This window comes from Botrytis fragariae, assembly GCF_013461495.1.
Source record: "Botrytis fragariae strain BVB16 chromosome Unknown tig00000006, whole genome shotgun sequence".
In the NCBI taxonomy this organism is placed as follows: Eukaryota; Fungi; Ascomycota; class Leotiomycetes; order Helotiales; family Sclerotiniaceae; genus Botrytis; species Botrytis fragariae.
In genome coordinates, this window is record NW_023500988.1 from 300,234 (window position 1) to 318,422 (window position 18,189).

General features: G+C 40.0%; 7 protein-coding genes across 7 annotated transcripts; 2 read left to right on the forward strand and 5 right to left on the reverse strand.

Moving 5' to 3' along the window:
* Positions 1 to 108: 108 nt before the first annotated feature.
* Positions 109 to 699, reverse strand: Bfra_001278ia (uncharacterized protein; the record flags this gene model as incomplete). Its single annotated transcript, XM_037331712.1, has 1 exon — positions 109 to 699. One exon carries the CDS (start codon positions 697 to 699, stop codon positions 109 to 111), a length of 591 nt encoding a protein of 196 aa, XP_037195866.1.
* A 1,393-nt stretch (positions 700 to 2,092) lies between these two features.
* On the reverse strand, positions 2,093 to 2,584 carry Bfra_001279 (uncharacterized protein; the record flags this gene model as incomplete). Its single annotated transcript, XM_037331713.1, has 1 exon — positions 2,093 to 2,584. The coding sequence occupies one exon, from the start codon at positions 2,582 to 2,584 to the stop codon at positions 2,093 to 2,095; it is 492 nt and encodes a 163-aa protein (XP_037195867.1).
* Positions 2,585 to 7,465: 4,881 nt separating this feature from the next.
* Positions 7,466 to 9,288, reverse strand: Bfra_001280 (putative bzip transcription factor protein; the record flags this gene model as incomplete). The annotated part of the gene is made up of 3 exons (XM_037331714.1): positions 7,466 to 7,763; positions 7,815 to 9,030; positions 9,231 to 9,288. 3 exons carry the CDS (start codon positions 9,286 to 9,288, stop codon positions 7,466 to 7,468), a joined length of 1,572 nt encoding a protein of 523 aa, XP_037195868.1.
* A 3,016-nt stretch (positions 9,289 to 12,304) lies between these two features.
* Positions 12,305 to 13,475, reverse strand: Bfra_001281 (putative glutathione s-transferase protein; the record flags this gene model as incomplete). Its single annotated transcript, XM_037331715.1, has 2 exons — positions 12,305 to 12,741; positions 12,809 to 13,475. The coding sequence occupies 2 exons, from the start codon at positions 13,473 to 13,475 to the stop codon at positions 12,305 to 12,307; spliced, it is 1,104 nt and encodes a 367-aa protein (XP_037195869.1).
* A 752-nt stretch (positions 13,476 to 14,227) lies between these two features.
* On the forward strand, positions 14,228 to 14,784 carry Bfra_001282 (uncharacterized protein; the record flags this gene model as incomplete). The annotated part of the gene is made up of 2 exons (XM_037331716.1): positions 14,228 to 14,529; positions 14,595 to 14,784. 2 exons carry the CDS (start codon positions 14,228 to 14,230, stop codon positions 14,782 to 14,784), a joined length of 492 nt encoding a protein of 163 aa, XP_037195870.1.
* Positions 14,785 to 14,797: 13 nt separating this feature from the next.
* Bfra_001283 (uncharacterized protein) lies at positions 14,798 to 15,160 on the forward strand (the record flags this gene model as incomplete). The annotated part of the gene is made up of 2 exons (XM_037331717.1): positions 14,798 to 14,842; positions 15,023 to 15,160. 2 exons carry the CDS (start codon positions 14,798 to 14,800, stop codon positions 15,158 to 15,160), a joined length of 183 nt encoding a protein of 60 aa, XP_037195871.1.
* A 2,364-nt stretch (positions 15,161 to 17,524) lies between these two features.
* On the reverse strand, positions 17,525 to 17,814 carry Bfra_001284 (uncharacterized protein; the record flags this gene model as incomplete). Its single annotated transcript, XM_037331718.1, has 3 exons — positions 17,525 to 17,532; positions 17,581 to 17,631; positions 17,685 to 17,814. 3 exons carry the CDS (start codon positions 17,812 to 17,814, stop codon positions 17,525 to 17,527), a joined length of 189 nt encoding a protein of 62 aa, XP_037195872.1.
* Positions 17,815 to 18,189: the final 375 nt, after the last annotated feature.

An 18,189-nucleotide genomic window follows, 5' to 3' on the forward strand; every position in this document is an offset into this window, starting at 1 on the left:
GTCTCCATACACTTGCGCCCCTCAGCATTACATATGAGTGGTTCCGGCTCATTGATCCTTCTCCTAGCCACTATCGCCGCGCCGAATGATGAAACGTATACCATATTCTCATCTTCCAGATTCAAATCTTTCTGTCTCTTCCCCATAATATCTCTTTTTTTCTTTTCCTTCCGTTGCCATTTTCCACTCTCCATCCAATACATCAGTTATCGCTACGCCCACAGCCTTTTGGAAAATTGGATCTGACGCGCGATTTTCCATGATAACAATATTTAACGGGTCCAACTTGAATATATCCGAGAACCAATATTCGGCTTTATGATCATCAATTAAATCTACTAACCTTCGTGTCATTCCTCTCTCCAGATATTTTTGCATGTCTTCCCTTATGGTATCTGAATCCCCATCCATAGAATCAAATCTTTCAATATCTACTGAATCCACAAAATATACCATTCTTGTATAAAATCGCTCTCTCATAAAATGATACAAAGATCCAATCAACACCGTATCACTGAATTCAACAATCAAAATTGTCAGAGGCATGTAATCAAAAAATTCACAGTCGGCTTCGGGTTCAATGTCTTGCAGCCAGTGGGAAGGATTCAATGCACTAAAAGCTGCAAAGTCTGAGGAAAGCGGATTGAGAAATGGATTTGAAGGTGGTGATGGCAGCGAAGAGTGCTGAATGGCAGTCATGAGTTGATTGTTGAGTTCTTTGGTGAAGAATGTTGGGTAGAGATTTGATATTGGGTGATTGTCAGATTTTGATCTGCTACGAGTGAAAGCAGTTTTGCGAATTCATTTTCAAGAACTTCAATGTTGCGGGCTGGGTTATGATTGTTTAGAGAACAATGATCATCGAGTTTATTGGGATTTGCGAGTACTCTGGATTTTCATTACCGTATTCATATGGATATATATCTGCGTTGGAAAGAGTATTCCTCGTTAAGGAAAGATATTCGGCACCATTTATGGCAATTCGATTGAGCGTTCCATTTATATACTGAATTGCGATAGAACTGAGCATTGCCTTTATTAGAAATTCGATAAAGTTGCCAGGAGAATGAATTCTAGCCAAAGACTCGGAAATACAGATAACCAAAAGCGAAATCAATTCCATAAACTTCAGATTGGATGGATTGCTCACGCGAACAGCAAGGTAATCCTGCGCGTGGTGAAGAGAGATTTTTGAGATGATGATCATCTAGTACTTTTGCAAGTCACTCCGAGAGCGGTGAGTCTAGAGACCGCCCTTTCTGAGAAGCACTTCCTCAACGATACATATCTATTGTCATATAAAACCGGTTCCATATCCATTCGCCAATGGTTTCTCATAGTTAAAATGTCCATTTACAGCGATGGCATGTTCGTGATGAGAAGATTGAACCCAGCGAGATTTGAGACCTATCCATCTTAGTTTAACAACCTTGTCCAAATTAATGAAAGAAAGAACCTTTTCAGAATTTTGTACTCGTACTCTGAGACTTTCACCTAGAACTGTTGTGATAGAATACCTATTTACATGTCTTGCCAGGTCTCGATCTCTCTATCTAGAGAGCAGCCCCACTAATATGACTCGCTAAGCGAGATCATGAAATGAAGCATGAGCCTAAGGAATCTGATCAAGGTAAGTTAATCAAAACTTCTCAGCAACACCTCCGCTTGTATACTGCCCTTTAGTACTTTTTCTCGACCAACAAGCCAGAAAACGCATCTCCGAAAATAATCATAAATAGATATCATGTCTAGGGACAAGAGGAACTTCTTGATCGTTTCCAGCTGCAAGATTCCCAGTATGGCTGAATGGAATGAATTCCAAAAACGGAAAGAGTGTCTTTTATGATATTTACATAGCTAAAGGGTATGCGGAGCTCTGTTTGCAAGAAATATAAGTCACGTGGTGATAACAGGTGGAAATCGAATTATCTAGTGTGAGAAGATAAAAACTCTCAACTATTGAGCCCTCTTTATAAAAATTCCATACTGCAGAATGACTTGTGTAATATGTTGAATACTAACCTTTAAAGGAAACGTATTCAATATGTTACTTTCGATATTCCCATACAAATCTAACCCAAAACCTCCTCATTCAAACTCCCCTCTCAAGATCCTCACATCCCGCTCCCTCTTTCCCCGATTCCTGTGTATCCTTCGAAATTCCTCCCTCCAAGCCCTTCTCTTCCCTCTTCCTCTCTTTGAATTCCTCAATCCGCCCCTGAACCCTCGAAATTTGCTTCTCATACCCCATCCACTTCCCTACGCCCAAAACATCCCAGAACCTCCCACCATCCATCTCATTCCTCCGCATTTGCTTCTCAAGATGCTCATACACTTCCGGAAGCACATTGTTTTCCAATTGACACCGCGTACTCTCATTATCCGCAATGACGAAAAAACATAATTCGAGGATTCTCTCTGTGCGCTTCTCTGGAGGAGCTTCTAATATTTCGTTGAGGACTCGGGCGCGCATTTGACGGTCTTGTTTCGCGTGTCCAAATTCTTGAGCGCCCGCCCAGCCAGCCAAGAACATGACGAGCATGGAGGTCATGAGAGCAGTCGGGATAAACCAATCGATAAACATTGCTCGCCTGTTTTCTTCTTGATTGGAGGATGATTGGGCTTTTATAGTCAAAAAAATTTGGTCGTGTTTGAATGTTTTCAACTAGGAGTCCCAGAAGTAGTAACCGTTCCTCCAAATTCAATGGCAAAGTAAATTTAATGATCCTAATTGTTGTCGAGAAATTAAGATCTACAAAGTTGTGCAAAGTATGAGCTTGCGGATTTTATAGATAATTTCGAAAATGCGAGAATGTGTGGTAAAATTCGTCCCGCGAATGGCGTAGACCTAAGTTTTGCGACGGACTGTGACTAGATTCCTGGTCGGGGAATAAGCGAACTGTCGATCATCTTTTTGAATTATGGTCTGGAGGTTTTTCAGATTAAGAGCAAACTTGGGAGTTCAATATTAGCCGATTTCTGTATCATAACTAGTGTAACAATAAAGCAAGTTCGAGTGTCTGATTACATCATAGTGGGAAGTAGATACTGGCTTGGTCTTTATTGGTGACGAGATATGGAAAAATTCGGACCTGCAGAATGGATGTGCGTGCATTAAGTAATCCACCCGCGAACTTCGTGGTAGAACCAGTGCCAAATGACCGTAATTATCTACATGAATTGGATTTTGATTGTTGGATTTTGATTTGAACTTTGAATTTGGAATTGAGTTGAATTGAATTGAACTGAACCGGGATTTGAACTTTGAAGTGGATTGAATTGAATTGAAAATTTGATCACTTTGGTGCAAAGAGAGAAAAGCATTGAAAAGCGTTCGAAGAATTCCTTACATACCTGTAAATAACGATCATAGTTCTTTCCTATCTTCGTTTTTGACTTCTTAAGATTGTTAAGAGCCATTGAGTTACTTGAAAGCACTTGCACATTCAAATGATCTGATTGTCTAGAGTCATTTTGAATACTAGAATCAATATAGAATTTTAGATACGTTGTATACTTGAACTGCTTTGATTGTCCGAGTCGCTTAGAATGTATCGTTGAGTCTAAGCATTCAAGCTATCTTGAAGATTCAAGTTCCTATAAATGATTGACAAGTCGTAAATGTCCAATTATCTATAAATGTTTGATTGGTCATTTTAATATTCAACTAATTATAAAGATCCAACTCATTATGAACATTCAAATACTTATAAGTATTCAAGTGATAATCATTTCACTAATTGTAGATATTCAACTAATTATAAACATTCAACCCAGTATGTGTATTCAAGTACGTATAAGTATTTAGGTTGCTTATAAACTTTCAACTAATTATAAATATCAAACTAGTTATATACATTTAGTCACATGTAAATATTTCATTATCAAATACTTAAGATTCTTAAGATATCAAGTTAAGAAATGTTATTCGAGTTTCTATTAATTAGACTCCTAATAACAGATATTCTAGCTATCTTAAATATCTAATTTATCATTAAACATTAGCTATTACTAATGTTTTTAGTTTCTTCTAATGATTTGTAAATCATTCAATACTCGTCAACTTTCTAATTCAACAGTTGTCACGGGCTCACTAGCGTAGTTAGTTTTAGATGCTTAGTCATCAGTGCCCTTATATAGCATACTTCCAGGAAGCCTTTCTTACTCTCTTTCTAGATGATCGTATATCTAACCCTACACCTACCACCTATCCCGCACACCGTGATAACAGTCTTCAAGTTCTATTTTATAAGAATAAAGTAAAGTCTCGATTTCAATCCTTCTATTTACTATTACTTCTCATCTCTAAGATTTCATTAGTTCTTAAATACTAAGCTGAACTATTAGTATCAGTGTTTTTAACAAGCAGACTATGAATATATTCATACTCTAAGAGATGGAGATAACCGAGTTTACTTAGAAAAATTGGAAGTTTTCGTAAAAACTCGTTGATTTTCAGGGAGATACATAATTAAAGACTAAGAAGAAGAACGTGAATATAGCTTCTCTTTATAGCTTGACTGTTCTCTTCATAGTTTACAACGTTAATTAAAACTATTCAATCCTTGTAATTTTTGATACCTTCAATTTGTAATAGAGTAACCTATCAAATGACATATTGTAGTTCGTTGAATAAATTTCTCGAATAGTTTGGTCAAGTATTGAAAGTCTGTATCTACAATCTGATTTCTGACTTGTTTCAAATCATAGATCTCTGAATAGCTTCTGTTACGATCGCAAACTAGAGCATATCAATAGAGGTCAAACAACTAGAATAAGAAAGCTAAAAAGGAAAGAGATCCTAAAGGGACCTTTCTATCTCTTGTATAATAACAATCGCTCAGTTCAAGCTAGTCTTGAACTGAGGTAAACGTGATGAGTAATCACAGTGTCATGTGACATTCGTCACACTTATTACACTCCAACCTACCCTTCCTATCATCAACCTTCCTCTTACTCTTTAGCAAATCTTCTTCCGTCTTTTTCTCTTTCCAAACATCTCAATTTCTTGATTTTCACTCTTTTCTCTCTCCCTTTCCATTTTATTTCATTTTATTCCACTCAAATTCAATTTTAATCCCAGTCCCCGTCCCTCTCCCTCTCACAATCCAATCCAATCCAACTCAACAATCAATCTCCTCCTCAACTTTCCTCTCCTATCAAACTACTTCATTACTTCACCCCTCCTTACTATCTCTCACCCTTGCTATTTCATCACTCCTTATCATCCACCCTCACTATCAACCACCCGTTTTATTCCTTTCTTCTTTTCCTATATACAATCTTTCCCATTATATCCCATCATATCCCATCCCATCAAATCTTTCCCACCACATCATCACAAACCCCCACTCATCCAAACCCCCCTCAAATACTCCCCAAGCACTCTCCCAACCTATTTCACCGCCCTCCCCCAACGCTACCTCCTCTCGCTGAAATGCCCAATCACCAGCCCCCAATTTCCCAAACTACCAACCCACATCCTCACAATCCACAGCCTCTCTCTCGCGTAAACACTCAATTACTAATAATCATCAACTGAGCCAAGCAACCTACTACCCACCTCCACCAGTGAGTGCACGAACTCACGAGACAGCTTGTAAGTCACGCACAATTTCACACACACCCCAAAAAGACGATTGTGATAATTTCATAATAATTCAAAATGCAAATGAATTCCTTCGACATGGGAACACATGATCAACAAGGATTAGAATATGACATAACACAAAGATTCAAAAATCCCAAAAATTTAATTATTATTTCAATTTAATTTTTTCGAAAGTTGAAGCGTTTATAATCGAATTATCCAATTTCCCACTCAAACATTTCAATGAGAAGAGATAATATCAGGCAGGATGTTGGAGCTCAAATCTCGAATTTCCGAGTCTTTTTCTTCAGAACATACTATATTTCAATCTTGAATCAACTCATAACATAAATGCGAATACTATTCAACACATGATGAAATTTGAAATGAATGTGAAAATCGACAAGTAATGGTGTGAAATGATGCTTTCTTCTTTGAATGGCCTGTGAATCGATCGGTGCACCCACTAATGTTCCTTACAACTCTCCCTCTCTCCCCCTCTCCCTCTCTCCCTCTCTCCCTCTCTCCCTCTCTCCCTCTCTCCCCCTCTTTCTCTTCTACACACAAATCATCAACTAACCAATCCACCCACATCCACATCCATCCATCCATCCATCCATCCTCCTTCTTCTCCCCTCCAAGAGAGAAATAGAGAAATCGGAGAGTTTATAAATAAGTACCTACCTACCTATCAATCTACCTACCTATCAACCTACCTACCTATCAACCTATCTACTACATACACACCACAAAAACTCAAATCCATCTATTACCCTGTCACCTACAAACATAGGGTAGACATTTTAATGCAGTAGAAATCCAGCAAAGACGGTGCACACTTGTGGAGCAGTAGGTATCTTTTATTATGACAAACCAGATGTAATTAGTACAGAGTAGAATCTCAAAATCTATTCGTATTAATCAAAACAGTATCACAATCTGAATATAAAATGAATCCTTGATACTTCACAGATTCAAAGTCACAAAACCCATCATCCATCTACTTCCCAGAAAATCACAAATCACAAATCACAAAACCCAAACAAATATCTAAAGATCACTTAAATTTAATCAACATTTCAATTTCTGTACTCTCTCTCTCTCTTCCCCTCTCCCTCTGTATCTGTGGGTCCAAGGAAAAGAAAAGAAAAAACACCAACTACTATCAAATCACCTCCTTCCCTCCCTCCAACACCATGTGCCCAAATTTCATTTTCCTTCAACGCCCTATTCACCCTATCCCATTTCATCCCATTCATTTCATTTCATTTCCAGGAGACCAAGAAAAGAAGATGAAACAAAAACAGACTCCTTCCTTTCAATCAAAAAAGAGAAAGAGGAGCCAACAAAAATCATTCCAAAAACACCGCATTTCCCAAAATCCTTCTGCGCCTCCCAACCATGAACTCAGAATCTTCCCATTCTTCGTCATGTATGCGTGTACTTTTGTCAAACCATCAAATATGGTGACCATATCAAAACCCTCCACCCCCTCATAGCGCCTTTTGCATGGATATACGCCCCCCACCATGCATGAGTTTGTTTCCATTGTAATCATGAATTTTTTGGAAAAAGAATTCGGCCCAGGATTTTGAAACCAGTCCATGGGATATTAGAGGTAAGAGTTGAATATGTATAAGGAAGAAAAAGGTGATGAAGGAGATCATACCAATATGCTTTACCGTCACCCAAAGGAAAAGCGAAATGAGTTTTAGATCCAAGTGATCTCAGAAGTACAATCGAAAGAAGAAGTATTTTAATTTACAACCTAGAGGTAATTGAATAGTAGATTCGTGACGTCGAAAAGCCAAGCGAATATCATGTGCCTTTTGATAATCCATAACTGCGAGTGGAAAAGTAAAGACCAGAGATCTATTACATGTTAGGATTTTGAGATGGTGGCATTGTACCTAAACCATATGGATTCTGTGATTGATGCATTGGTGGCATATCATCGTAGAGAGGAGGGACCACATATTGTGCGATTCCCTGTTGAATACCAATAGGAGTATCTTTATGAGCGAAAAGCATGGTTTTGAGTTGCATAATTTCATGAGCCATTTGTTGAACTTTCTGATGAAGAGTCTCATTTTCGTTGGTGTACGAATCAACTTTACTTTGTAAGTTGTTCAACCATTGCTTCTTACGCTGTCTACATTTAAGAGCAGCAACCCTAGGAAATTGGTTAGTGAGAAAGACAATGTGAGGAAAAGAAGAAATCTACCTGTTTCGTTCCAGAAAACTTTTTCGTTTTTCATCTTCAGTTTCTGGTTTCTTTGGTTTCCCATTATTGTTGTTATTATTATTCTCTTCCTCTTCAAATTCAAGTTGATCATCCATGTTATCTAGATCTTCATTGGTGAATTCTTCTGCTTTCGAATCATCATTACCCTTTTGAGATTTGGTCCTTTTATTATTCTTTGGTGGAGTTTTGTTGGTACTTGCTTTCCTTTTCGTGGCAGCTCTCTTCTTTCCTTGAGCACCTTGACCATTCATCTCATTGTCATAAGGAATGCCATTACCATTACTTGTAGGACTCATTGAATTTGAGTGAATGGAATTGTTTCTTGTTCCCGAATGACCATTGGTCAACGGATGATTGTTTGGTCGACCAGGGACTTGGCCATTAGTTTGAACAGGTTGCATATTTTGATTCAACATTTGATGATTGCGATTCAAGATGTGTTGTTGTGCAGAGAATGGTGGTTGCCTTGACTGACCCAATGCGAGATTGTGATGTGGTGAAGAGTCGCGTGACGATGCAGAAGTTTGAGTCAACAATTGAAGACTTGCGGCTGCATTCAAAGAATCGTTGTCAGGATAGTTACTCATGACGTTATGATTATCTTCGTTGTGTTGCTGAGGCTGTGAAGTGACGTTCATATCTCTCTGTTGTTGGGCAGCAAGACTCGCAGCTTGAATAGCCGTTCGTTGAAATTCAGCCAATCCGGGTGTTTGAACAGCTCCAGCTCCAAAACTATATCCACCAGGACTTGGAGTTGGTAACACCCTTGAATGCATGCCCCTCAAATCAGATGTGACGGGAGTGTAACCTCTGGGACCATCACTAATCAAATTGTGATCTGCGGAGAAGTAATCTTCGGCAGGTTCTTTAGGACCGGTGAGCATGTTAGGACTCAATGGACCAGACCTCAATCCACTCAAGCCAAACCCAGGTGAAGATGCTGATTGTAGAGCTTGAATAGAAGGTAACAAGGTACCGCCAGGAGTTTTGGCCGGTAGATTTGATTTCACCGGACCACCTCCAAATTGTGAGTCGAAAGGATTTTCTTCCTCTTCGTGTGAATTGTTTGCCAACGCTCGCTTTGAGAGGTAATCGGTAATGTTGTTTTGTGGAGGTACAGGTATATTTGGAAGTTGTCGACCGACATCTAACTGAACTGGCTTCACGGTGATATCTGGTACTGTTGAATCGGCGACTGTGGAAGAGAGTGAATGTTAGTTACCTCGTTACACCTATGTATAGCATATCATTGTTTCAGATGGAGGAGATGGATGAGAAGTATCAAATGTATCAGATGAATTTAATTGGATCAATCAATGATAGTGGAAAGGAATCAAGTCAAAAGCAAGACTCGATGTGATGACTCGGGATGGGTCGAATTGAATGAATACTTGCCTGGTGGTAAAAATTTCTCCTCTACAGGACTACTGCCGATCTTGGAAAAGGTCGGCATGATGATGAAATGTAGGAAAGAGGATGACTAGTAAGGAAAAGAAAAAAAGTCAAAGATATTGAACGACGACGTAATAGAGATGAACCTTGATGCCGTTGAGATTGAGAATTATCAAAAGAGGCTGGACAACAAATGTCGTTAATCGTATCGTGTTGCAGTTTACACGATGATGACGATATAATGACGAAGGTGGGTGGACTATTTAAAGTGCTGGAGAGTGTAAATAGTGAATGCGTCGTCCGCCTATAGGATGAATTGGTAATATTTGGCGTTCGCAGTAGTGTGGGAGTGTGGGTTATGTGGTGTTTGATGTTGGATCGGGTTGTTATGTATCTTGGTGGCGGGTAGATTTATTCCTTGATGTAAAGTTGTTAAGAGAGAAGACAGTCTCAAATTTCAACCCTTATTAGTCGCGTTATTGTTGTTGTTGTTGTTGTTGTTGTTGTTCTTCTTTACTTGATTGATGTCTCAATTTTCGAAAAGAATCCTCAATAATATGGATGATTTTTGGTGGCGACGTGTATGAGGTTGTGTGTGCGTGTGTGTGTGTGTGTGTGGGCGTGTTGTATCGTCTTGTATTGTATTGTATTGGTAAGTATTCTGTTTCGTCGTGTTGCGCGATTACTATTTGTTTTGCTGTCCGTCTGTGTGTATGTGTTTTTTCTCTTTCGCGACTCGACCTGACTTGAGGTTATCTCGATTCGATCGTCTTGAATTGTGTGGATTCGTTGATGGATGAATCATTCACAGCAACAGGATGAATGGATGGATGGATGGATGGATGAATGAATATGATGTCAGTGTATCTTTTGGTAAGAGATACCTCTGATACCTTATCTTATTAAGATCGATATTCGAATATAGAAACACGGGCGGGGGGAGAAAAGAAACTTTCCAAGATTTGTTATTACTCTTTGGAATTTGACTTTGGATTTCTTCCGAGTTCCCAAATGTTCAAAGGTTCGAAGGTTTCGATGGTTGAGTGAGTGAATGGATGGATGGATGTAGCGGTGACGTAACGTTTTGGGGGGAGAAGAAATGGATGGATTTGGATTGCGAAAAAAAAAAAAGTGATGAAATTTAAATTTGCGACCGGTGGGTGGGTTTATTGTTGTTCAAAAAGGAAGTCTTTCCCTCTGCTATTTTTACCCGTTTTTCCCTTTCTTCTCTTTTCACTCTTTGCTTTTCTCTCTTTTCTCTTCTCTCTTCTCTCTTTTCTCTTCTCTCTTCTCTCTCTTCTCTCTTCTCTCTTTCTTAACAAAGCATTCAAATGAAAACTCAAAATCAAATACGAAATCCACACAGAGATACCTTCTCCTCTCTTCTTCCTTAATCCAAAAGACAGACAAATGGAGAAAAAGTAACAATTGAATCAATAAATTGATATTTCCTCCTGTGAATGAATTAATGAATCAATTCTTGATGAGGCTCTGTTGGGAAAATAAAGTTATGAAATTGGGTTATTCGAGTCGAGGCTTAAATTATTCATTCGACTTCTTCTTCTCTTGGTGTTTGTCGTGACGGTGGAAAAGGATACGATACGACACGTACGATACGGTACGGTACGATACGGTACAGATACGATGATGTGGTAAGAAAGTTGCAGGAAGAAGAGGGAACCAACGATGACGAAAGATGATGATGACGCTTGATGTGTGAACTCTTTGATTTATTTGGGGATGAGAGTGCGTTCACATTAGCGTGGTTGAGTGGCAGAACCAATCAGATATTTTCATTTCGGATGATTCTCCACTCTATTCATGTGCTATCCATTGACGCTATTCCTCTTACATTTGAAATCATCTCCTTGATCTCCTTCTCATCAAGGAGGAAAAGATGAAAATGGTGTGAATGGTGTGAATGGTGTGAATGACTAATGACTAATGACTAAGGCAATGAATGGATGAGCCAATCAACTCCCTGGAAATCTCGAGTCAATTTGCCAAGAGATTTCAAGGAGAGATCATTTTACTTGCATAGACATTCGAGGAATTCCATCCACGTGCGCTGACTGATGAGACTGATGACTGACGACGGAGATTAATAAATGTCAAATGTCAAATGCCAAATGGTGTGATGTTCATGATAGAAACCATCCATCTATACCATTTTATCTTCCCTTTCCTATCTCTTTGGGTCACTCACTTGGTAACATCTTCTAGAAGCACGGATAGAAATACACACACAAGATAAGGACCACCTACCTAAACAATTCAATTCAATGCAAACCTGTCCATCATCGCCCAACACTTCAATCCAGATCCACCTCCCTAGATAAGAAAGAAGTCCAGCCAGATCCTTCACACTCCGTAGCTAATCGCACCAATCCCCTCTACACTTTAAAGTCACACCTTTTCTTCTTCTTCTTCTTCTTCTTCTTCCTCGGTAACAACAATGTGGCAAAGTACAAGTTCACTCCTCCTCATTACGGTAACCCATCAATCATACCAAATCTACCTAGGTCCTTGTCTTCTCATCACGTGCTTCCTTCCCACAACGTACAACTGAATATGTTGGTATGACATCTACACCCAAACCGTTGGTTTATCACTATCTCCGACCAACCAATCACGTAATCATGCGAGAAAAATAATGATCCCAAGGTAGACAGACTATTTATCAAGCATTTTGTATCATTGATCCTGCCAATCACGAATTTCGATCTTCTCTTCTTATTCATGTTATTAATTAGACCTTCCTATTTAGTAAGTTGATCAGAAAGGATTACCTAATCATCGAGTCTGTTGATGTGGGTTACACGGTGTATTGAGTATCTTGGCTCTTGAGTACCATGCACTGATATAGAGACAATTCTCTTAATTCTGTATCTTACATTCTACATTCTCACTCTCTCACTAATGACACGGTAAAATATGGTATCTACAAACTAAGTAATAGTACACTAAGTAATAATACACTTCCCCTCCCCAAATCACCATCCAATCCTATTCGCCATCTTCAAGTCCAACCCCCATCTCGCAATCCCATCGCCACGAGAGGAAAACAGCGGAAAAACTCAAAGTCTCGACCCCGTCCCTCCCACCCCCCGAATCCTAAACCCATGCCTGGGAGTATGAATCTTCACCTTCACCCCCTCCTTCGTCTGTGACTCAATCACAATTTCCTTTGTGGAAAGTCCCACCAAAACCCCCCGATCTCTCCTACTCATCCCCGTGTCAATTGGCCAAACTTCCACCTCCTGTCCCTTTTGCAGTCCCGTCGGATCCTGCGAATCGACATGTTCACCTTTCTCTCCGAAATCAGACGCGGTGACTTTTCCAAGTACTTCTGCCCCCGAGAGAACTTTGGGCCTGGGGAGTTTCTTCGCGGCGAGTCGAGTGGCTTGGTCGAATCGGGAGATCCATGCAAAGGTTTGGGGAAATTGTCGCGCGGAAATGTAGTGTGCGGGTAAGGCACCAGGTAAGTTGATCAACCAGTGGAAAGGCCAGACGGCTAAACTCAGAGTGAGTATCATGTCTCATTTCTCATCTCCCCCCCTCATCGTCATCACCCGACGTACCTTCAATATCCGCCAACGTAGGCCTCTCACTCCCCAAAATCCAGTCCCTCCCATCCCCCAAAAGCCCATTCTCCAAAACCTCAAACGCCCCCTTGAACGCCGCCAACGCTTCCGGTCTCGCCTTTTCCAAATTTCCCCTCTCCCAACTCTTCCCCGTATAATCTTCCCGATCACTCGTAAATTTCTTGTCCCCCAACAGCGGTAAATCCAACGGTAACAGTTGCGCCGCGCGCACAAACAGCCCATCTACAGTCCATATCTCCAACAACTTCTCTATCCCCACCTGCTCCGTAGACGCCCCTGAGATTTTCGGGTAATCGGGAAACAATTCCTCCAACTTGCGCAATATCAATCGCGTGTCGTGGTAGATGTCACGACCAATCGATACAATAGGAATACGTCGATATTGGGTTCCGAGAGCTTGGATGTCGGGTCGTGGCATGGTGGGGCCTTGGAGACATTCTGAATAGGGGATCCCGCGGAGAGTGAGGTACCATGTTATTCTTTGGGGGGTTAGGAAATGCGGTTTGAATGGATGGGGTGGGATGGGATGGGATGGGAAGATGATAGAGATAGATGGATAAATAATAGATAACATATACCTCTTCGCAAATGGCGAAAATCGATAATGAAATAAAATTATCTCGGGATTCTGCATCGACGTCATTGTGATGCTGTGCTGCAGATGATAAGAGAAGTTTGAAATCGGAAGTAGGCGTGTGTATGGAAAATTGGAACGGGTGATTGAATCGCAAGATTCTAGATTGGAAATTTTGCTTATGTACAATCGATATTCAATTCAATTCTGGCATGAAACATGAAACGTGGAAAGTAAAAGAAGAAAAATGAAAAATAGATAAATAAGTGAGGAAATATACAAATCAATAAATACATAAGCAAGACAATCTCACAACCCGCAAATCGAGAAATCCCACTGCGCTCCAGCTCCAAAATGCGGAGATGTGCGTGCACGCGATGCCTCGGCTCCATCTGCACCCCGGACCCGTGGGTTCGTGCCTGGCGAGCTGGCTCATGCACCTAGTCTCGGGTACCTAGGCAGGTATGCTTGTAGCATTAATGCGAATAGATATATCATATTTATTATCATTATTATGTTAGGTTTATACTAGGTTTATATCTACGCAGCGAAGGGAGACGAAACGAGATAGAGGAGAGGAGATGGAGGAGATGGAGTGGACTCTTAGTTTGCAACCTGCTGAGGTAGAACCTGAGGGTTGTAAAGCTGAAAACTTATAACTTGTATCTTTACTACACTCTCTCTCACTATTTACCATCAAAAATTTCATTGTCGTATAAACGACCAGTCTTTAGCCTTTATTTCCAAAAAAAATTCTCACTCGCTTTGATTGGACCACATCTGCCAAATTAGTACTTTTCGGTGGTCACTAAATTGTCGACATGTCAGAGTATGTTGCTAATAACAAAAAACCGACCCAAGTCATCCGTGACTATGGAACGCCGAACCTTCTCTATATCTACTATGTCCCGCTTATGTCGAATTTGGATAAGGAGAATTTGGAATCGATCAAAGCTGACGTCGAAACTTGGTTTGCCTTCGAGGCTGGAAAGACTGAGGGTCAAGTTCATGGCCGTCTGGGGAAAAAGGAACTCCCCGCAGATAGTGCGGTAGCCTCAAATGTTCGGGGAACAATTTATCGCATCAAAGTGATCCATAAGTTCAGAGGCAATGGGTACACCTGGTAATAAAACCCTGAACAAAAATACTCATCTCTCAGACATCTCTAATAGTGACTGTTATGCGCAGGGCCCCGCGAGGTATCGTACACAATATTGATAAACCTCTTGGTCCAACACTGGATGAAGATGTATATGGAAGAGTCTGTGAAGAGCTGAAGTCTCATTACATCGCCAACGGTTCCCTTCCCGAAGAATTTTCATTCGTGTTGAAATCAGCGATTCTACTTATGGAATCGGCCAAATCTCCGGTACATTGATACCTATCCACAAATGACAAATACAACTATGATGCTGCCAAAAGAACATTCACACCAGGTTAGTTCGATCTTCCTTATTTCTGCAGCTGTCTTGTGGCATGGTTGCTAAATTGGAACCTCTCAACTCAAAGTCATCAAAGTGACCCATTTCAACGTCAAATTCCAGATTGAAGAGACTACCTCAGTAACCTCAACTATATCTTACTTTTTCTATTAAATGAGCTTTGACAAAGAAAAGTGGAATCAGGTCAAGTCTGCTGCAAAGGACTTCATCACTTCGGGAGAAAAGATTCTAAAGGAAACATCTCTGGTCCTTTTGGTGAATACAGTCAGCGTATTCAAACTCCCATCCTTATTCTCTTCTATTCTATTCTAACCTTTGGAATGGAGGCCCTATATCCTATAAATTCTCTAAATATCCTATTCTATTTATTCTTGAAAAGGAAGAATATAATAGAAATCATATCAGAAAGGATTTTTATTATTATTACATTTTCTAAAGTGAATTAAGATTAATTTTTATAATTAAAATAATTTCAGACTTCAAGTGAAAATAATTAATTGAAATCCATTATCCTCATTTTTCTCATCTTATCCTGATATTTATAAATCCTACTATATTCTCCAAAAAATATCATTTAATCCATCCTGTTTATCCTTCAAATTAAAACTATCATATCTATCCTATAAGTGAGGATAGGATAGAATGGGAGTTTGAAATCGCTGAATACAGCCTCGTCTTCTGTATATGCTATCAAAGGATGATGCTGGAAAATTTCGTCGCAATTTGCAGTTAGATATGCAAGTAAAGAGGGTCTATCGGTTTCCTAAAAATAAAGATAAAAACAGTTGTGCGATCACGAAAATAAAACTACTCAGTAGTTTGGTGTTCGGCTCTGGGCTGCGAACGCAGTCGTAACATGCATTCCCAACTTCAATTTATCTACACTGCTTTACTTTCTTGTTAACTGTTGTTGTGATGTCACTTTACTTGCCTAGCATTCGTTAGTATTTAGCTGCCATTACTACTAGCCGAGGTTAACTAATGTAGCAGCAACCCTGGATCCAAGCACCCGCTAAGAATTCACAGTCAACATTACTTATGGACACATGAACATATGATGTAGTTATTATTCTGACAAATTTTTCCGTGGTCCCCACCGGTGGTGACTAATTTCACTGAAGTTTTGTGACATGCAAGCAGTCAAGATAGACCCTCTTACAGGCCTAGCATAAATTAACTACAAGAAACAGAAGGAAACAAAAAGCCTGTAGGTCATGCGGAAGGAGCATCACATCGATGACTTGGTAATCAGTATACGAGATTTCGAATTCCATTTGGAGAATGAAATATGATGGAGATATATACATATGTATAAATTCTGAAAAGTTTGATAGGTGAAGTTGAGATTAAGCGAGGAATTTTGCGCCGAGGAACATTAGCGAGTGGGGTTTGTGGATTACTGTAAGGAAGGTAGCTTGGGGGCTATTAAGAGTTCTAAACATCGTGTTCGGTTCTATCAGTGATAAATTCAACAATTGTCGTCAGCTTCGGCAATGTTGCAACAGCACCCAATTTGTCGATCATTTACATCGTTGTGGGGTGTATAGAATTCGTGCTGGAAAGAACCCGGGTTTGAGGACAATGAATTAACGTTTGAATACTGTTGTTGATCTTGACTGTGTAATATGAGCTGATGATTCTGAATGCGAGGATGACAACAATAACCGCGTTGACTAAGAAAACATCCGACTGGAAAGGAAAGAAGATATGTCTCCCATATCACGCGGGTTCCGTAAGACTTCTGTTCGTACTTTCTTTCTGGCACAGCGCTAACCTCGAGGAAGTGAAAATACTACGTTTTTCTCGCACCTTCGGCCGGCGGTCTGGAGTTGAGAAGGAAAAGAAAAGACTAATAGCATAGGTATGAATTATATAGACGATATCGTGGAAGAAAGGAGGGGATCTGCGTTACGGAGCGGGGTAGGAGGATTGATGAGCGTAAGTTGGGTGAATAATACACCTTACATGACCAAATTGTGTGGGAGTACTTTGTTGAGGTCAAGTTATTGGAGATCTACATGCCATAATCACGGGATTTGCAAAGACAGGGGTTCTTGAATGGTTCTAGTTTCTGAATGGGCCTATGATCTATATTTGTAGATGCTTCAGTTTGAGAACTGTTTGAGGCTGGGATTGTTGATAATGACTTAGCTCGGTCAGATGGATGTGATCTATATACCGCAAGCACATGGTTTTAACATAAAAATGGCAAGATAGTATCAAAGAGAAGAACGGAGATGAAAGGGAATCGTAAGGAAATGAGAATATTTATCCTGGTACACGTGAGCATACAAGCTTTCTTTTACTATAAAATCTAGACAAGCTTGGTGGTTCATGTTGTGGACGAATTTTTTGATTCAAGAAAGACTTGAGTGTTAGGCGTTGGAGTATGACTTATATAGAGGCTAGAGCTTTGGAGGGAAGGTCAAGTAAGGCACGGATGAGTGGGACGAAAGGGCTATAGTGTGAATAATTCATCGTCACTATAACGCCAGTGATATCAACTAATCACAATAGACTGGCTTCATCGCATATCACAGATAGGTCGTAGCAGTGAAAGACGTGTTATCGCTTATGCGCCGTAGGAACTTATTCTCAGGTATTTATCTGAATAAATTCGGAGGGACGAGACGGAGGGAGAGGTGAAACGCAGACGGCTGCGGGGAAACACCGAGCTCAAGCCGCTATTGATCATTAGTTATATAGTCATCAAGGAACGAATCAAAACTTACAATTAACGAATGAGGAGCCATATGTGGCCGGTACTTTAAAGGTAGTAGCGTCTATTACTCATTAGATACGCACATAGAGTATCCACATGTACATCCGAACTTACTGGCTTTTATGCGAGCCAATTTTGCCTCCTGCTCCCAGAAGAGGATCGCCTGACGAACTGAGAGGCGTGGTAGTCTACCCGGAGGAGCAGAATTAAGGATACGGTAGATAATTTCGAGTTCTGAAGGCATGTTCTATCCATATAGTTAGTTGGTAAGTGTTCTGATTGGTTAAAATTGAGCTGAATAATGTGGAGACGAAAAATCACGATAGAAATCGGATATTTGAGTGAGGATAAAACAATCAGACGGCCTTGGATGATCAAACTGTCTAGAACAATTGAACCAACAGTTGCAAAATGCCATAGTCATTCCTCAATAATGTGAGAATGTAACTCCTAGAGCTGCAAAGGCTCAAGACTCTTCGTAGATACTCAGATTTCAGAGAACTCTGGAGGCAAAATAATAATCATTATTGTACACTATTCGCGGAAGAAACGGTTTAAGACAGTAATTAATAGTCATTAAGATAGAGCAACCAGCCTTATCTACCAAAGCATTTAAGAA